The sequence below is a fragment of the Pogona vitticeps genome, chromosome 6 (assembly GCF_051106095.1).
Source record: "Pogona vitticeps strain Pit_001003342236 chromosome 6, PviZW2.1, whole genome shotgun sequence".
NCBI lineage: Eukaryota > Metazoa > Chordata > Lepidosauria > Squamata > Agamidae > Pogona > Pogona vitticeps.
Genome location: NC_135788.1, coordinates 61,002,703 through 61,017,286, shown reverse-complemented (window position 1 = coordinate 61,017,286; position 14,584 = coordinate 61,002,703). Strand labels below are relative to the sequence as shown.

The 14,584-nt window shown below is 43.1% G+C and overlaps 1 protein-coding gene and 1 long non-coding RNA gene across 4 annotated transcripts in view; one reads left to right on the top strand and one right to left on the bottom strand.

Moving 5' to 3' along the window:
- The window catches only part of LOC140707986 (uncharacterized), a 479,255-nt gene that overhangs the window by 302,592 nt on the left and 162,079 nt on the right, over positions 1-14,584 (top strand). The window lies entirely within an intron of this gene.
- LOC140707983 (epidermal growth factor receptor) overlaps positions 1-14,584 on the bottom strand; it is an 81,905-nt gene that overhangs the window by 2,179 nt on the left and 65,142 nt on the right. For 2 of the 3 annotated variants that reach the window (XM_078377463.1, XM_078377464.1), the window contains exon 15: positions 11,780-11,937. In XM_078377463.1, coding sequence (XP_078233589.1) covers positions 11,780-11,937 — 158 coding nt within the window. Of the gene's footprint in view, positions 1-4,763; positions 10,016-11,779; positions 11,938-14,584 lie in introns of those variants that run through there. The other variant, XM_073002570.2, reaches the window with a different exon arrangement.

Here is a 14,584-nt window from a genome sequence, read left to right as displayed (position 1 = left end):
ATATCTAAACAAAAAGTTCACATGAAGAGCACAAAAAAATTGAAACCATAAAACCGAGAAGCCAAAATATAATATTGAACTGGAGTGCATGTTAAAAAAGTACAATACTAAGAGACACACAAAATGTTTTACAGAGCACAACAAGAATTAAAAAATGAAGCAAACATAATCACACTGTGTAAGAACAAAGGAGACAGGGGCGACTGCAATAACTACCGTGGCATCTCTCTGCTTAGCATTGTAGAGACTACTGCTTGCCCATGTTGTGCTGAAGAGGCTCCAGGTGCTTGCAGACAGAGTCTGTCCAGAATCACAGTGTGGATTTTGAGCTAATAGATCCACCACTGACATGGTATTCTCCCTCAGACAGTTGCAGGAGAAATGCAGGGAACAACGACGGTCACTCTTTGTGGCCTTCATAGATCTCACAAAGGCCTTTGATTTGGTTACCAGGGATGGCCTTTTTAAAATACTTCCCAAGATTGGATGTCCCCCTTGACTCCTTAACATCATCAGGTCCTTTCATGAGGGAATGAAGAGCACCATAGTTTTTGACGGCTCAACATCAGATCACTTTGACATCCAAAGCGGAGTGAAACAGGGCTGTGTCCTCATGCCAACCCTGATTGGGATCTGTTTTGCTGTCATGCTGAAGCATGACTTTGGAACTGCAACAGAAGGTGTCTATCTCCAGACTAGATCAGATGGAAAGCTATTTAATCTCTCTAGATTGAGAGCAAAGACCAAAGTCCAGTCAAAATGCATGCGGGACTTCCTCTTCGCCGATGATGCAGCTGTTGTTGCCCACTCTGCTGAAGACCTCCAACAACTCATGAATCGTTTTAGCAAGACCTGCCAAAACTTTGGATTAACGATCAGCCTGAAGAAAATGCAAATCATGGGCGAGGGTGTGGACTCACCTCCCTCTATTACCACATCTCCACAGAAGAACTGGAGGTTGTTCATGACTTTGTGTACCTTTGTGCTCAATGATCTCTGACACTCTCTGCCTAGATGTTGAGCTGGATAAATGCATTGACAAAGCACCTTCCATGTTCTCTAGACTCACAAAGAGAGTATGGCTTAATAAAAAGCTGTCGGCATATACCAAGATCCAGGTCTACAGAGTCTGTGTCCTGAGCACACTCCTGTACTGCAGTGAATCCTGGACCCTTTGTGCACAGCAGGAGAGGAAACTGAACACGTTCCATATGCATTGTCTCTGACGCATTTTTGGTATCACCTGGCAGGACAAAGTTCCAAATAGAGTAGTCCTAGAATGAGCTGGAATTTTTAGCATGTATGCATTACTGAAACAGCAATGTCTACATTGGCTTGGGCATGTTGTGAGAATAGCTGATGGTCGGATTCCAGAAGATCTCCTGAATGGAGAATTAGTGCAGGAAAAGTGTCCCAGAGGGTACAACTGTGATACAAGGATATCTGCAAGTGAGATCTGAAGGCCTTCGGAATGGACCTCAACAGATGGGAAACCTTGACATCTGAGCGTTCAGCCTGGAGGCAGGTGGTGCATCACGGCCTCTCCCAATTTGTAGAGACCCTTGTCCAGCAGGCCCAGGCAAAGAGGTAGTCCCGAAACCAGGACAGGGGACAGACTATTTGTCTTCATTATGGAAGGGATTGTCACTCTCGAATTGACCTTTTCAGCCACACTAGATGCTGTTCCAAGTCTAATACCTAATCTAATCAAATATTATGCATATTGCATCAGAAAAAAAACAGAAGGTAGCAATACTCTCATTGGATGCTCTCAAAGCTTTTGACCACATGGAATGGTGGTATATGTTCAAATTATTAGAAAGAAATGAATATGGGTGTTACATTTATCAGTTTTTTAAAATGCTATATGAAGGGGCAAGGGCTTCAATATTAATAAATGGAATTGAACCTGAAAAATTTCAATTACGCTGTTTCCCTGAAGATAGACCTAACCTGAAAATAAGCCCTAGTATGATTTTTCAGGATGCTCGTAATATAAGCCCTACCCCAAAATAAGCCCTAGTTAAGTGAAAGCCCACCCTCCACCATTGTGCAGCAACCAGAAGAAGATGACATGACTGTATTTGAATAAACATAGATTTTTATAAAAATAAAATTAAACATCCCCTGAAAATCTGCCACTAGTAATGGCGTGGCTTTAAAAAATCGTCAATCAATCAATCAATCAATCAATCAATCAATCAATCAAGCAAGCAAGCAAGCAAGCAAGCAAGCAAGCAAGCAAGCAAGCAAGCAAACAAGCCCTTATGCATTTTTGGACCAAAAATTAATATAAAACCCCGTCTTATTTTCGAGGAAACACGGTATATAGAGGAACAAGACAAGGAGACCCATTGTCTCCATTAATATTTGCATAGAGCCACTCATTGCACTTATTAGAAAAAATATTAATATTAGGGGAATAATCGTTAGAAATAAGCAACATAAAATTTATTCATATGCTGACGATACACTTTTATTCTTAGAATCCCCGATGGAAAGTATAGAAACATTTAAAGAAATATTGGAAGAATTCAAATGTTATACAGGATTAAAAATTAATTACAATAAATCTAAATTACTATGCATAAATATTCCTATGCTAGAACAAAAAGAAATCAAGAAAAGAACAGGTTTAGACCTATGTTATTCAAGTTTCCAATATTTGGGGATTTGGATAACAAAAAATATACGGCAATTAGTCGATAGGAACTATAAAGAAGTATTTCTATAAAGTAAAAAAATTAAAAAATGGAAAAGATTAAATTTAACATTATTGGGCAGAATTGCAATAGAAAAAGCTCATATCCTACCAAAACATCTATTTCTATTTGAAAATGTCCCTCTACAATTGGAAATGAAAAAGATAAAACAATGGCAAGCCATATTGGAAAAAATTATTGCAGGGAAAAGTAAATCCCTGAGATTCATAAACACAGTTAAGTACGGCCCAAATAGAAATAGAAGGCTAGCAATACCATATTTACTAAAATATTATGAAGCTTTTCAAATGGCTCAAATAATCAAACTTATACAAGACTGCAAGACTCCTGAATGGGCAAGAATGGACAGAGAAGAACAAGGAGGGTCACTGGACGTATATAAAGAAAGAATCTTGACAAATGAGAAACAAATATGGAATCCTTTTACTAAAGAATTACTCCGGACATTGAGGAACTATATGATAAGCTTCGCTCCCCTATACCTCCATTATGTGTCTATATTAGAACACCCTAAAATTAAGTTTCAAGATAAGTACACACAATTTAAACAATTGAAAGAGAGAGGAATGAATAGAATAAGATACTTGTTTATACAAAGAAAACCTATTACAATTGGACAGCTCCAGGAGAAAACTAGGTATATAGCAACTAATTGGTATCAGATAATCCAAATTTGAAATTTGGCAGCTCAACTGCATAAAACACTGGGCTCAAATAAACCATTAACAGAAATAGAGAAATACTGTATAGAGGTAGGGAATAAAAGGAAAACGGGGTTAATTTCAGCCATTTATAAAAGTATTATAGATAAACAATTTGGAGACAATATGGGATCCAAGATAGTTTGGGAGACAAACTTAAAAATTGAAATATTAGAAAACACGTGGAAAAGAATATGGGCCTCTCAACCTGACAAATCAGTTTCATCTCAAGCTAAAGAAACAGTGTTAAAAGCAGTGCACAGATGGCACTTACACCCTTTAAAATTAAATAGAATAAATAAAGGAATATCAGACGTATGTTGGAGGAAGTGCAGGAATAAAGGAACTTTGGAACATATGTGGTTAACATGCCCAAGAGTGGAAATTTTCTGGTCTAAGGTGATTAAGTGGTTGGAAAGTATAACAAAAGAAAAAATAATCTCAAAATTTGCCACTTTTTGTTATTTACAGGAGGGAACAACAACACTGTGAATAAGGAACTAATTGTGATTATATTAGGAGGAGCCTGTAATGAAATTGCCGAACACTGGAAGGACACTAAGGACTTGTCTTTGCAAAGATTTCAAAATAGAATATGCAGACTGGCACTGATGGAAAAACTGACCTATCGCATTAAACTCTATAGAGCTGAAATAAAACAAGATAATTGTATGGAAGTATGGAATCCCTTGTTGGCCTCTGGTGCAGGAGATCAATTGGAAAATGGGCTGAAATGCTGGTAGTTTGAATAACTGTAGGGTTAGAAGGAGAAGAGTTATAAATGTTTAAATATTATTAGTATACTATAGGTAAGAAAATTATTGGAAGTATAACTGTATTTATAGGTAATTATTACTTTTTTCTTTTTTATGTGACTACAGGATCGTAACTTTAATGATAATGATCATCATCATCATAATCAATCAATCAATCAATCAATTAATTAATTAAAAATTCTTGGGGCAAAAACATTTACCCTTCAGTCTTTCTCTCCCTGGGCTTCTTAGTTAGCCATGGCTGACAGGGAGCAAGGGCTTTTCCCAAGGCTGTTTCTGGCTGCTTCATAGATTTAAATCCCTCAATAGTTTATGGTTATATTGTCCTGCAGAAGCGAGTTTTATTGCCGCAATAGAAGCAAAGTTGTTCTCTTTCCCTCCCCTATTCTCCTTCTTTATGTTTCTCCCAATCAAGCCTCATAAGGGGGGAATGCTCGCCGGTCTCCCTGGTCTGGGAGGATATAGATCCAGTCACTTCCTCTGAGAGGTTGCACCCACTCTCTGTTACTGGCCAGATTTGGGTTTCAGTTTTCCGGCAAGGAATCAGGCATAGACGCAACAGCTGAACCAAAGGCCCAATTTTATTTGGGTAAATAAAAGGTCAGCTGGGACTTCTCTTAAAAGCAGAAAGGATCACGAAAATACAGTGTACATATGTTTTATAATGATACAAACAAAGAGTAATAAAATGCTACAATTCTATTGATCATTTGTACCCCAAGTTTGGATCCAGTCCCTCATTGGGCAGTGATGCCAACTACGTTGATCTATTGGTTCCCTATAGATATGCAGATTGTGTGCACATGTGTCCTTGGCCTATGACCAAGATGCGCCTGAATGTCTGGGGAAAGAACCTTATCTTTTGGTATGTTTATGTGTAGCCTTCCTGGGCCCTGATATATGGCTTTCACTCTTTGGCTCTTTGGCTCCCTGGTGTGAATGTTTTGGCCTGTCATGGCTGGTTTCCTCCTGCCTGCATTCCAGGACCAGGCCATCTGCCAGGTCAAAAGGAGGATAGGCAAAACAAAGCCATTCCATACGATGTGTGAATGTGCCTAGGTTCTCTGACAACAATAAAATGGCTGAATCTAAATCAGCACCTGGCCTTATCGCTGAAGCAACATTCAGGGTGGCACACACAGTAGCACACAGAGGAGTAAACTTAGAAATATATCAAGCAATTAAACTTCAAACAATCAAAAGTGCAATCCCCATCAAGGTTATACAGTGGTGCCTCGCATAGCGAATGCCTTGTGTAGCGATTTATTTGCATAGCGATGGGGTTTTCCGGGGAAAATACTGCCTCGCATATCGATGTTTCCTATGGAGGAAACTCGCATAGCGATGGTTGGGGCCGTGCTTTGCATAGCGAATGCTGTCAATGGTCCCGTTTCGCTTAGCGATGTTTGCAAAAAGAGCGGGAAAACTGGCTGTGTTGCAATGCTAATTTCTTAGCGATGTTTGCAAAAAGAGCGGGAAAACTGGCTGTGTTGCAAAGCTAATTTCTTGTTTTCCTCAAATCCTAACTGCCAGTACCCAGGATGCATTGTGCCTGTGCGGGGAAGGTATAAAACCCCTTGCCCATGCATCCTTGGTTCACTCTCCCATGTGCGCTTCCAAGGTTGGCATTTGTCACTTTGGACTGTGTTTTGGGGGTGCATCCTGTGCTTGAGCAAGAGAAGGTAAGCTTGCATTTCTGAAATGCTACATGTTTTTTGCAAGGGGGATTTTGGGTCTGTGCATTTGTGTGGGATTTTTCTGTTTTAAATGTTTTCTTTCTGCCATGTGGGGATGTTGGGTCTGGCTGGCTCTGGCTTTGGTTATGGGGGGGGGATTAATTGGGGGAATTGCAGGGTTTTTTTTGCTGGGGGTTTCTGTGCATTTGTGTGGGATTTTTCTGTTTTAAATGTTTTCTTTCTGCCATGTGGGGATGTTGGGTCTGGCTGGCTCTAGCTTTGGTTATGGGGGGGTTAATTGGGGGAATTGCAGGGGATTTTTTGCTGGGGGTTTCTGTGCTGGGACTGCTGTCTCTGGTGGAGTTATGCTTGCCTGAGCCTGGGATTGGGGTCCTCAACTGAAAAGCCATTTTACAAATTTTTTTCTCTGTGCCTGGCTGCCCATGGGGTGGGGGGGGCTGGGGTCCAAGGGTGCTGGAGCCACACTGGGACTGCTGTTTCTGGTGGAGTTATGCTTGCCTGAGCCTGGGATTGGGGTCCTCAACTGAAAAGCCATTTTACAACTTTTTTTCTCTGTGCCTGGCTGCCCATGGGGTGGGGTGGGGGCTGGGGTCCAAGGGTGCTGGAGCCACACTGGGACTGCTGCTTCTTATTCCAATTTTGAATGTTTTTCCTGTAGGTGTGGTGTGGTGTGGTGTGGTGTGTTGTTGTGAGTCCTTTGGTGGCTGTTTGATCCTGAGGTAGGTAACGTTTCTTTTCCTGTGGGTTTTTTCTCCTTTGTTTGTGGTGGAGGGTGTTGTAAGGGTCAGTCTAATTGTTCTGAATTTTTCTTTGCTTAGGCCTTGCCTTCAGGTGTGCCTTCAGGCCTTGCCTTCCAGGCTTTTCCAAACGATCCGTTTGATCCTGAGGTAGGTAAGGGTTTATTTCTCCCCCCCCCCAGGTTGTGGTGCATGTGTGTGTGCCAAAACTGCCACTTGCCTGTCCAGGGCAGTTTTGGCCAGGTGTGGGAAGGTGAGGCAGATGTACATCACTGACTTTTTTTTTCCATTTAACGTAGCTACAGCGTTGGACATGGGTCCAAAGAAGACTGCTTCTGCCCAGGTTGGCAAGCCGACCAGGGAGAAGGTCACGCTTGAAATGAAGAAGGAGATCATTTGTAAATACGATGAGGGGAGACGCATTGCGGATCTCGCCCGGGAGTACGGGCGCAATGCATCGACCATCGGCACCATCGTGGCCAAGCGTGACAAGATCCTTTCAATGGATGCCGCCAAGGGTGTCACAAGGATCACCAGGAACCGTCCAGCTGTCCTGGAGGAGGTGGAGAAGCTCCTGGTGATCTGGATGGAGGAGAAGCAGCGTGGAGGGGACACGGTCACTGAGGCTGTGATCTGTGAAAAGGCCAGGTCCTTGTACGCCGACCTCATGGCAGAGCAGCCCGGATCATCAGCTGAGCCTGAGGAGTTCAAGGCCAGCAGAGGCTGGTTTGAACGATTCAAGGCAAGATCTGGCATCCACAGTGTGGTTAGACACAGAGAGGCAGCGAGCTCAGACACCACTGCTGCAGAGGACTTTGCTGTGGAGTTCCTCGAGGTCGTAACCACAGAGGGCTACCTTCCAGAGCAGGTTTTCAACTGTGATGAGACCGGCCTGTTCTGGAAGCGGATGCCCAAAAGGACCTTCCTCACCCAAGAGGAGAGCAAGCTGCCTGGCCACAAGCCGATGAAGGACCGCCTGACCCTCCTCTTCTGTGCCAACGCCAGCGGGGACCTGAAGATCAAGCTGTTGCTTGTCTACCACTCTGAAAATCCACGTGCTTTTAAGAAGCACAAGGTAGACAAAGCACGGCTGAAGGTGATGTGGCGTTCAAACTCCAAGGCTTGGGTGACACGGATACTCTTTGTGGACTGGGACAATCACGCTTTTGGCCCAGCTGTGAAGCGGTACCTGTTGGACCGTGACCTGCCTCTGAAGTCCCTGCTCCTAATGGACAACGCTCCTGCCCATCCTCCAGGCCTTGAGGATGACTTGTTGGAGGAGTTCTCCTTCATCCGGATCATGTTTCTCCCTCCAAACACCACCCCGCTACTCCAGCCCATGGATCAGCAGGTGATCGCAAACTTCAAGAAGCGCTACACCATGGAGCTGTTCCGGCGCTGTTTTGAGGTGACTGATACCACCAGCCTCACCCTCCGTGACTTCTGGCGTGAGGAGTTTGACATCGTCATCTGCCTGAAGATGATCGCCAGGGCCTGGGACGGTATCACCCAGCGGAACCTGAACTCTGCGTGGCGCCCGCTCTGGCCAGGCTGTGTGGCTCCTGGTCCTTCAGCACCTGCACCTGAGTCCACAGTGATGCAGGACATTGTGGACTTAGGGAGGGACATGGGCCTTGGTGTCACTGAGGATGACATTGCAGAGCTGGTTGAGGGTCATGACCAGGAGCTGACCACACAGGAGCTGGTGGATCTTCAGGCGGAGGCGAGGGAGGAGCACAAGGAAGAAGAGCAAGAGCATGCAGAGCTGTCGACCAGGGACCTTAAGAGGTTTTTGACCAGCTGGAATTATGTGCAGACTATAGCACAGCGGTATCACGAGGACACGAATCTGGCACAGAACTTATTGAATTCCTATGACGAAAGGATCGTGTCCCCTTTCCAAGGAATTCTGAAAAGGCGGCAAAGGCAGCTGACAATGGACAGGTTCCTCACAAAGAGACCAATGCAGGAAGAGGAACCTGCTCCTTCCACCAGTGCTGCTGAGTTTGCTTCAACGTGGAGCATTTCTTCTTCCTCCCCCTCATCAACCCCCTAAAAGAGTGCTGCATTGATTTGGGGTGGTTAGGGTGGTTTAGATGATTTCACCTCAATTGTTGATGTTAAAGTTGAAATGTTTACTGTAGTTTTTTGCTTCTTCACTGCAAGAAGGTTTTCTGTAGTGTACTGATGCACTTTCAAAAAAGTTTGTTGTGAAATGTTATGCTTCTTCACTGCAAGAAGGGTTTCTGTAGTGTACTGATGCACTTTCAAAAAAGGTTGTTGTGAAATGTTATGCTTTTTCACTGCAAGAAGGGTTTCTGTAGTGTACTGATGCACTTTCAAAAAAGTTTGTTGTGAAATGTTATGCTTCTTCACTGCAAGAAGAGTTTCTCTGCTGAAAGAGTTATGCAGATGTTCAATCACCTCGATTTCTGAGTCTAAAAAGTTGTCTTATGCTATAAAGTTTATGATGTTTAATGTGCACTTAATAAACCCTTTGTTATCCTGATTTGACTTTGTTCTGAGTCTTTTTTTAATTTGTTATAAGTTCTAAATGCTTGGGGTGGTCAGTGCAGGTTGTAAAACCTGTGCAGACTTAAACTTGGCTTGGTTGTGACTCTTAGTTAATTTTGGTTGAATTTTTCCCTCCCCCATAGAAATCCATGGAGCCCAAATTTTGACAGCTCCATTGTTTCCTATTGGGGAGAAAAAAAATCACCCTAAATTAACGAAAAGTCACATCTAAGCCAAATTACATTTGCACCCGTTTTAGAAGGTGCAGAAACTATTCCAAGCATTTAAACCCATTTTTGCCCCTTGTATGACACATTTAAAATTGCAAAAATTGACTTTGCAAAGCCCTTGAAATGTATTGAGTCAGCTTCAATACATTCCAATGGAGGAAACATTGTTTCGCTTAGCAATGTTTCCTATGGGGTTTTTCGCGTAACGACGGCAATCCGTTCCAATTGGAACGGATTAACCGGTTTCCAATGTATTCCTATGGGAAATGGTGTTTCGCATAGCGATGGTTTCACATAGCGATGTTTTTTTTGGAACGAATTAACATCGCTATGCGAGGCACCACTGTACATACAATCCTCCTTGTTGGAGCAGTATCATGTGAAGAGCAAGCCTGTGTTCCACAGAGTCCAAGATATGCAAGGAAAAGAAACCCTATCATTTTTATTAATTTCACTAAATCCCTCTGTCCTGTAGTCTAAAGAGAAGTCGAAGATCTTCCAGCCCAGTCACTGTCCAGTGACCCCCCCTGTGGTTGTCTCCGTCCTTTTCTTTTCCGTCACTCTCCGGCTCCCTGGTGTGAATGGTTTGGCCTGTCATGGCTGGTTTCCTCCTGCCTGCATTCCAGGACCAAGCCATCTGCCAGATCAAAAGGAGGATGGGCAAAACAAAAGTGTTAGAATGACATTCCATACGATGTGTGAATGTTCCTCTATTTGCCTGAGCTATGTGTGAATGTTCCTTGGCCTAGTTTCTCTGAGGCCTGTGTTTTCTCTGCTAAGGGTTATACTAAGATCTAGTTTGATTCTGCTCCAGTATCATCTCTTCACTGTTTAGGTCTTTAAGAGTTCCATTTGTAAAGCAAGCCACTTACTTCAAGTTCAAAATCATTCTGACTTTTCTGCTCTCTGCTTGAGGCATTCACAGCTTTGTGCCAAGATGGCACCACTCAAGTTCTGCTTTCAGAAAAAAGACTTCAAAGAGAGGCAAATCCAGGCATCACCCGGCCTTCCTCGGTTCTCAGTCAGATTCTCTTGCTTCAGGCTTTCACTTTTTCTAGTAGAAGTCCTTTCCTCCCCAAGTTTGGGGTGGTTGAAACCAAGTGGTCTCAGTCAGTTTCAGGGGCCCTCCTGAAATGCAACTGATCCCACTGTGACAAAGCCCTCCCCCATGTTCTTATATTCTCAAATGGCCACTTTAGCTCATGTCCTAGACTTTAGAAAAAATATGCTAGGATGTGTTAAGACTAGTATTGCCCTTGGCTTGCACAAAGAATCTGTTGAGTATCTGAAACTCATGGATGTGTGCTCTTATCAGAAACAGAGGGTTATCTGTTAAGTTGCAAGAGAGAAACTAGGATCAACTGAAAGATGCTTTGGATATCAACAAAAACGATATCCTTTGTAACACAGTTTAGTTTAAAATTTTAGTGGGGCGATCCTGTGACAGAGAGCCCCTAAATAAATTATATTAACCATACAGCAGGTAGCAATATAGTTCTCACCCATGAGGATCTTAAAACTGGGGCTGGATTTTGGGCCAACCTATGTAAAATTAAGCGTCCATTTGGACATGGTGCCAAAAACTGAAAAGAACATTAGGCTTTGAAAATAGTCAGAGCAGTCTCAACACCGAACCGAAAAGCCATACTGTGACAGTCATTTATCTCTTAAATCCTATCATTTTCTTGGTTAAAATCCTATTCCTTGGTTAAAATCCATTTGCCCTATGAAGAAAATTTATTGCTTACCATTCAGTTTCTATCTTCTACATAGCTTTTTCTTTTCTTTAAAATCTTTTTTCTCTAAAAACTACTGATTAAATATAATTATTTAATCAATATTTTATTTAGTTAAAAATATTATTCACTTTGCATGTAGTGATGGTGTAATTATTTGTTTGGTTCACAATCTAACAATAATGGCCCTTATTTACATTTTCCAAAGCAATATGTGTACCAGAGCACAATTATCCTCTTTTTTTCACACTTCTTTAAATTATGCTACACATTTCTCCAAATAAATTGCACAACTGCAAATACATAAGAAAAAACAAATACAAAAGCATTAACTGGGAAAATGCATTAAAAAAGCAAAAAGCAGAGAAAAGGTATGCAAAAATAAGTGCAAGTTTTTGTGCACACAAGAATATACATCTATAAATTTTTTCATGCTGATTTTTTAAAAATTGGAAGCTGAAATGCAAGCAGTATAAAATAAACCTTTTCTTGGGGAAAAAGCAAAACACAGTGTGGCAGATGCATTTATACCTTCAACATATGTTTTCATGTACATGAGCTACTTAAGTTTCTATTACTTTTTGTTTACACAGGGGAAGTGTGCAAAGTAACATGTTTTAAGCCTATCTATTTGACATGTTTTAGAAGTATCTCTACTCACTCACCCACAGATAGAGTTTGGATGACATAACTGACATACTGAATTTTCATCTGGATATTTCCACACTAAGGTATCATTTTCACCCAAAACACCAGCAGGGCATGATTTAACACAATAAGGACCATCCATTACATGGGCACATTTGGTACAGTTGTCTGGACCCTGTAAAAATGAAGTAAAATATGGTTTGTGGAGAGGAGCATGTTCTCTGTAACCAGTCCCAGTCAACAGTTTGAATGCAGCATTTTGCACCAGCTGAAGTTTCTGAACTGTATTCAAAGGCAGTCCTATGCACAGTGTGTTGCAGTAGTCCAAATGGGATTTAACTAAGGTATGTGGCACTGCAGCCCAATCGGACTTTTCAAGGAACAGGCCCAGCTGGCACACCAGGTTTAACTGTGTAGTTGCACTCCTGGTCACTGCCAAGATCTGGACTTCCAGGCTTGGAGATGAGTAAAGGGGTACAGTGGTGCCTCGCTTAATGGCGATAATCAATTCCAGGAAAATCGCCGTTAAGCGAAAACATCGTAAAGCGGGGGGAAAACCCACTGAAACGCATTGAAACCCCTTCAATGCATTCCAATGCGGTCAAAACTCACTGTCCAGCGAAGATCCTCCATAGGGCAGCCGTTTTTGCGAGGAATCCGTCCCAGAAAACAGCGGGGAGCCATTTTGTTTACCCAGTGGCCATTTTGAAACAGCCAATCAGCTGTTTTAAAATTGTCATTTTGCGAAGAATCGGTTCCCAAAGCAGGGAACCGATCATCGCAAAGCGAAAAAAACACCATTTAGATCGTAATGCGGTTTCGTCATAATGTGGGGCAATTGTAAACCAAGGTGTTACATACAGCACTGATGTTACCTGTCTGTCATGGGTTGGAGGGAAAGTTCCATCCTATGGGGAGTGGAAGGCGGGACATCAGGAGGAGGGGCTGTACTGTATATATATGTGGAGCTTGTGTGGAGAAGTGAGGAGAAGCTGAGGAAGAAGCTGGAGTGGGAGTCTGTGTGTCAGACAGGGTACTACTGTGTGTCAGTCAGTACCTACCTGATAGGTTCAGGTGTCTTTATGGGTAGCCAGAACTGATAGGTTCAGGGTCTGTGCTTTATTTAAAGGTGTTCTGTGTGAACCAAACTGGTGTATGTATGATTGAGACTAAGCCACGTTACTGTATCTTATTCACTTGATCATTTTATTTTCCCTGTGTGTTATTTGAATAAACCTTATTCTTTTATTTGTTGAAAATCCATTCCTGGTCTGTGTGACTCCTTACAGGGAATGGTTGGTGGCAGCTTAGTGAAAGTGGGGCATACTCCAGTAGGTCTGGGGTTGTCACATTGATTGGTGTCCAGCGTGTGGGATACGACTGGTCCAGTTGTCCAGTGGTCCAACAAAGCCTTGGCAAGTGTGCCCAGAGCAAGGGGGGTCTAGTCAGGGACAATCTGAGAGCGCGTACGTAATCTTCTAGGCTTACCTCACGGGGAGGTACGCTAGTGGAAGAACGTGCCAACTCAGATTGGGGACTAGATTAGGGAGCTCTGAGGCAACCTGTTTTGGCGGGAAAAGGGCTGAGGCAAAGCTGAGTGAAGTAGCAGTGATCTAGCCTGTCTGCTGAGAGGCCTAGCAGAGGGGGGTGGACTCCGGCTGGCAACAGTTGCAAGTTAGTGCTGAAGAACAGCAGCAATCTATAGAAGGCTGGTTCTGAGGCAAAAGAAAGAGAGAGAAAAAAAAGTGGTCGCTTTATTTTGAGGCTTGACTTTTGAAAGCAGCCTGTTCTGTGGGGGGATTATGCCCTTGACTCGAAGCCAAATGGCAGAAATGGGTGAAGTGAGGGAACCCCAGGTAGACCAAGGTTCTGATGATGAATTTGGCTCAGTGCAGGAGGACAGCATGGGAGAGCAGAACCCAGAACTCAGGAAAATGCTCATAGCCCAACAGCATGAACTGAGGGTGAGGGAAATGGAGGAAAGGGAAAGAGAGAAACAAAGGCAATTTGAATTAGAGAGAGAGAGAATGGAAAGAGCAGAAAGATTGGAGAGAGAGAAAATGCCGTTTGAGTTAAGAAAATTGGAACTGATGAATCAGAACAATAATAACAATAGAGATTCTGAGGGAGGCCAATTGTCTAAAACTGACCTGAAGAAATTCCCTGTATACCACAAGGGAGATTGCCCTGAGGTGTTCTTTTCCCTAGTGGAAAGAGCATTTGTGGACTTCTCAGTAAGGGAAACTGAGAAGATGACCATCATGCGATCTTTAATCAGTGGCAGCCTGGCAGAAGTCTATGCAGAGATGCCAGAGGAGCTGCTAAAAGATTTCGCTGAGTTTAAAAAACTGGTGTTTGCCAGACATGGGATAAATGCGGAACAGCTGAGGCAAAGATTCAGGTCACTCACCAAGAAACCAGAACAGACTTTTACCCAAGTGGGGGCCCAACTGGTGAGGCTGCTAGAGAAATGGCTGTCGCAGGAGGGGACAGAGACCTACCAGCAGCTCAAAGACCTGATAGCGCTGGAACAGTTTTACTCAGTCCTGCATGGGGAACTGAAGTTCCAGGTGAGGGAAAGGAAACCTAGATCTGTGGCAGAAGCGGCCGAGATCGCAGATTTTATTTCCCAAATAAGAAAGCCCTTAGGTGAGGGGAAATCTGTAGGTAAACCTAAAGAAACCTACAGCAAGTACTCTCAGGGACCAGGGAGAAACCAGCAAGTGGGAGGGGCCCATGGTGAAGGGAAGCCCTCAGACACGAAACCAAGACCTCAGATTTTGGAGGGAAAACCAAAACCAGATGAGAAAGACTCCAAGTAC